The 6,061-nt window shown below is 41.1% G+C and overlaps 1 protein-coding gene across 1 annotated transcript in view; it reads right to left on the reverse strand.

Moving 5' to 3' along the window:
• The window catches only part of slc13a1 (solute carrier family 13 member 1), a gene marked incomplete at both ends in the record, with an annotated part of 33,125 nt that extends 27,740 nt beyond the window's left edge, over positions 1 to 5,385 (reverse strand). Inside the window, 2 exons of the mRNA XM_080761235.1 lie at positions 4,106 to 4,209; positions 5,328 to 5,385. Of these exons, the coding sequence (XP_080617361.1) occupies positions 4,106 to 4,209; positions 5,328 to 5,385 (162 nt within the window). The remainder of the gene's footprint in view (positions 1 to 4,105; positions 4,210 to 5,327) is intronic.
• Between the last annotated feature and the right edge of the window lie 676 nt (positions 5,386 to 6,061).

Below are 6,061 nucleotides of genomic sequence, written 5' to 3' on the forward strand. Positions count from 1 at the left end.
TGAATCTGATCTCAGGTCAGAATGGGTTAAACATGCCCCTGAAAGATACAAGTAAAGAATTAGCGTGCTATACTGTCTGCATCACACTATTATCTTTACAAACAAGAATGTCACAAAGGGTCACAACAGTGGTCTCCTGAAATATACTGTCACCCTTGTTGAATGTTAAGTGTCGGAGGCTCGGAGCTGAAGTAATAAAACCTTGTATATGTATTATAATGATGGGAACAGTTATTGTTTTGGTTCTAATTGGACTTGGAAAAAAAAGGAAGAAAACTGAATTCATACCAGTCGGAAACAGGCTTGGTATAGTTCTCTGTGCCCTGAAGACAAGAATATCAATTTCAGAGGATAAGTGGAATCCAGTTAATGAAATTGACCTCAAGCCTCCTAGGGTTGGAAATTGAACAATGGCCTTGGTTTATTACATTCAAACTAAATGGGATTTTGTTTTCCCTCTGTGGAAAAAACATAGAAACTTATGTTGTTCTTCAGGAGGCATAGGATAAGTACATTTTAATTATAGAGCCTATACCTTTCACAGACAGTAATAGTCACAAAGTGCCCGGCACGTTTAAAAACACAGAAGCATATCATCTTATATACAAGTGAAAAGGTGTACCCATACTCATTCTTCATGCTCTATCTCCCACCGAACCACACTTTTACCACACATCTCTATATGCAAAATAAATTCGCCACCCTCCCCGAACTGACATAGCCTATTTTTTAGCCGTTCAAGTTTCTTATTTACTCTGCAAATATTACTTTTATGAAAATCACGATCGAGCCAGCAGATAAACGGGTGCCACAACACGCCGAGAAACAAGGAATTTAACCACGCTACTTGCATACACTGCAACTCGCTTACAATTCGCAAACCTGGCAACACTGCCTGCCTCTTACGTCACCAGCTCTGCTCCTCCTGGCCTCCGTAGTCCGTCGCGCTCACAATCTGTCGCAGCCATCTTGCTTTTCTTTTGGATGGGCGAGTGGACATTTAATGCTAATAAATTAATTATAGGTCCAGCAAGCAAATCATGATGGTCTGATTGTGCTCAATAGGTCACAATAACATTCCGAAATTAGGTGTTGTGTTTTGTATGGCATTTTCCCCAGTAGTAGTTGCATATCTATCTCAGCTTTTGCCTGATAGCACACATGCTAACGTCAGCAGCCATAGCAACATACAGTGTGCGCAGACATAACATGAGTTGTTTACAACACAAACACACGGCCTTTTCACCACGCAATACACACAACAGCTCGGGAGTTATTAAACCGAACGTGGACGCTGTTTCAGTGTTACATTTGCTGCGCATATCGGAATAATTGTAACGGCATGCATGATAAATGTAACAACGCTAAAAAACACCATTAAACATATCGTTTTCACCTTAAAGCTATTACATTTCATTGAAGCAACTCCTTAGCATTGTTTTCATACCATGGATGTGATAAGATAATGTATCAAACATAAGGGAAATATTAAATAGGATCGGGTGTACCAGTTTGGCCATTTCTTTTTTTTCAATGGGGCAATACATTGATTAAACAAACGTTTGATTGATTGAGTTGTACAACGTTATACAACCCTAAACTAATTTTAGAATACACTACACAATACAATACAATTTTAGAACATATTTTGCACGTTCCATTTTTTTACTCAGAGATCCCTTTAGCTACACATGTAATATTTCCAGGCAACGGACCTACACATGTCAGCTACCATAAACCACTTCAAGTTATTAGGACGAAATAACTGACAGGAGTGACGGTGCTGTGCTGTGAGTAAACTAATAGGGGAGAGCCGCCAAGGATGTAACATTTTGCACGTTTCATTCTTTTACTCAGAGATCCGTTTAGCTACACATGTAATATTTTCAGGCAACGGACCTACACATGTCAGCTACCATAAACCACTTCAAGTTATTTTTTTGATAAAACAGGTCGGGAGTTATTCAACCGAACGTGGACGCTGTTTCAGTGTTACATTTGCTGCGCATATCGGATCAATTGTAACGGCATGCATGATAAATGTAACAACGCTAAAAAACACCATTAAACATATCGTTCTCAGCTTAAAGCAATTACATTTCATTGAAGCAACTCCTTAGCATTGTTTTTATACCATGGATGTGATAAGAAAATGTATCAAACATAAGGGAAATATTAAATAGTATCGGGTGTACCAGTAGGCCTACCAGTTTGGCCATTTCTTTTTTTTCAATGGGGCAATACATTGATTAAACAAACGTTTGATTGATTGAGTTGTACAACGTTATACAACCCTAAACTAATTTCAGAATACACTACACGATACAATACCATTTCAGAACATATAATATTGGCCAATATGTCAAATATGTAAATATTACATATAATGGCATTGAATGGAAGCGGACCATTTGTAACACATGTTACAAATGACCCGCTTTTGCAAGTTTTCTTTGCAGTTGCTTACAGACCAGAATGAACGTGAATTCCGTCTAAACACGATGCAAACTAATGAAGAACATAAGCATGAACACATCCATGTGGATTTTTATTCACCAACACCAAAGACAAAAATTGTACCACACATATACTCCAGGTGTAAAATTAGACGCATTTTGAAGGTAAACACTTCAAACTTCAAACTCCTGGCCACGTAGAGTACGTTGCTGTACACATACTGACGCGATGGCGTCATGGTGGCGTTGACCAATCAAGATATAACGTCCATGTTACAACCGTGAAGCGTTACAACCTTGGCGGCTCTCCCCTACATTTGTTACTAACATTAGGTTGTGGCGAAGTAGACACGTGGCCAGCAGATACTGTGTTTTGGACAAACAGGCTAGGTATTGGTGTTGATTTGGGTCAACTGGACAAACAGCGTGGTGTTGTTTTGTGTCTGTGTTTGTGTTGGAGCGCCTCAGTGTGGCCGTACAGGTCATGTGCAACCTCTTCCACAGAGAGATGGAGACACTAAATCTCAGCTGGACAAACATGTTTGCATGCATGCATCGCTGCCTTGCATGCTGTGTGCTACTGTTGAGTCTGTCACTTACTTTGACTGATTTATGGCATTGTCTTTCTGTTAAAATCCAACTATGTTAATTTAAGAACTCTGGGCATATAGGTCATTGTTTATTCACTGTGCACACGTGTAGCCTATTGTATGTCAGACTGTATGTCTGTCCCACAGTCACAATCCTTTAGTACTTAGGCTGTGGAAATATTCAGGACAAAACAATGGTACATTTCCAATAACCCATTCGTTACTACATGTGGAGTCAACTCCCGCCATTTATTTCTTCCCATAGTGCGTGGCAAAGTCGCTCTGGGATGAGTGCGCGCGTAGCGCGCACGAAATTCTAGTAATGATATAAATCAAAGGACAAAATGACAACAAGACAGGGCACAACACAAAAATCACAAAAGAACTAAAAAGCCTCTCTCACTTCACCCGTGTGAAGTGAGTGGTGCAACTCCGTGTGGGGGTTCCTGGGGTGGGGGGGGAGTTCCGGACCCACAGGAACACACCCAGGGTGCCGGCCCGGTTCCGGCGTGTCGCCCCGCGTCCGAAACGGTTGAGAAATGACAGAGTTACCGTGTGCCGGTGCCTGAGTCTACTGGACCCTCTACTGTACTGTACTGTACTGTACTGTACTGTACTGTACTGTACTGTACTGGCACACCCGAAATCATCATATACAGTTAATATGTGCGTGTGTGTGTGTGTGTTAGGTTGCGCACAGGTGGTGAAAAACAACCATGCTGTTTTCGTGTACAGTGCGTGAAACTGCCGACTGCCTTAATAGTGTGTGAGATTTATAGATTTTGGGGCAAGCAACATAAATATTAGCTTTTAATCTTTGGATCCACCGGGATGTTGTGCTCTGAAAATAATAAATAATAAGGCTATTTTCAGCATGCAACCAAGTGTCAAATCTGGCGGTCAGTAGGTATGTAATAGAATCAACCATAGATTGAGTTGACTAAAACTAGACACAAAAAATAAATAAAAATCAGATGACTAAAATACGACTAAACTAAATGACATGATATTAAAAAGACAAAGACAATGTGCGCCTGCGCGGCGTTGAGACGGTCTCACCTTGGTCCCGACAGCCAGAGGAAGAGGAAGGAGCGCCAGAGGAGTCAAAACAAAGACAAGGACGTCCCGATAGTTCCACAACGTTCTCATGAAGCGCCTCATCTCTGCAGCACGCCACAACACAAAAGTTAAAAACACACACGCTGCTTCACAACACCAAATGTCCCGGAGAGAGATCGAGACAGACAGACGGAAACCTTTCCTTATCTATCTGTTACATGTGTATCATTCACCAGTCGCCGCTCGTAAAGGTTTATTAGCCACTGAACCTGTCGAAGAAAAACACACAAAAGGATATTGCATGTCTTTATACTGTTTGACCTGACTATATTAACACGGAGGGCATTTTGGAAGAGCAACACTGTGTTGAATAATATGGTCACTGGTCAGTATAGAGGCCAATGTTGTTTTTGGCAGGACATTTTCTGTTTTAGTTTTAGTCGGAGTCATAGTTGAATAGTTTTCATTTACTTTTAGTCACATTTTTGTCACCTGGTTTTAGTTTTAGTCGACTAAATATAAGATTTTAGTCGACTTAAATCTACAGTTGATTTAGTCGACTAAAATGAATTTTAGCGGGCCTTGATGCCGTCATAATGGCTGATTTTACACTTTCTTGTAGATCTGCTATTTTCAGCATGCAACCAAGTGTAAAATGACTTATACTGGATCTCTAGTCCCTTCCTAACATTTTAGTCTAGTTTTTATTTGTTGACAAAATCAACAGTATATTTAGTCATAGTTTTAGTCCTCATGGCTTATTTTTTTCCCCTTTTTATGTCATTTGTCAGGTAGTCGACGAACATTTAAGTCGACGAAAATCGTCGCAAATAAGAGCAATTTCAGGCATGTGTGCAACATGACAACTGTTTTAAAGTATTGTACAGTGACAACTAAAGTCTCTGTAATGTTTATGTTGTACGGTTACTACAAAACAATCTAAAATAAAGGGATTTAACATCATTAAAGCTGGGCTGTTGCCTGGATCCAATGCATTTCTGCCTACTTCCGGTACAGGACTTGTTGTCCCCATTCTCTATGTACGTAGGAGAGCCGCCATTGGACTGGCCCCATGAAGTGAACGGAGTTTTCGTAACTCTGTCTTACTCTATGGCTCTGAGCGTGACCATTAGGCTGATCTTAAGAATTGTGGCATTCCTTACATCATGGCCTACTGGGAGTGTGTTTGTGGCTGAGCACACTGTTCCAATAGTATAATTACCTTGCTTATATGCTCTGGAGGTGATGAGAAGGGCAGGGGTAGCACCACTGTCTGTCATCATCGATGAAAGGAGAAGGAGAATGGCTGGACACGTACTCCGACTGCCAAGAGAGAGACCGGCAAGTGTGGCAATGGACTGGATGCCAGAAGGTGGAAAGAGGAAGAGAGGGAGGCCAAAGAAGACATGGAGACAGACAGCCAAGGAAGACCTAAGCGAGATGGGTGTCAGCTGGCACGGAGCAAGAAGGGTCGCCAGTGACCGGAATAAATGGAGAGGACTCGTCGCCCAATGTTCCAATAGGAACGGGAGGAACTAAGTCTAAGTAAGTAAGTATATGCTCTGATGTCACCGTTTCATGACTTCCATTCTGCTTTTGTGGGGCAGTGGTGAAAGTATGGCAAATACTCTTTTTAGGGTTCCCAAGAACTGAGACTAAAACAATTTCAGTTTCAGTTTTCTTAATGTTTTTCCCCTATTCAAGCTTTTGTCACAAAATGAAAAAGTAAAGCAGCCACTTGTCCTTTCTTTTAATTACAAAATTTCGTTCCACTGTAACTTTTTCATCCATGACAAGAACTGAAATGCGTCGAAGAAGCCACCCTAAAATCAGCATTCAAAGGGCTTAACCGGCTTATGGCCAGTGACGTGCCCGACGTAGTGAAAGCATTAAATGTGTGATAAGCTCTATGTTTCATGCATTATTGTTTTGGGCTGTGATCAAAGCAATCTTCCT

The sequence above is a fragment of the Protomyctophum bolini genome (assembly GCF_963924005.1).
Source record: "Protomyctophum bolini genome assembly, chromosome: 4".
Taxonomy (NCBI): domain Eukaryota; kingdom Metazoa; phylum Chordata; class Actinopteri; order Myctophiformes; family Myctophidae; genus Protomyctophum; species Protomyctophum bolini.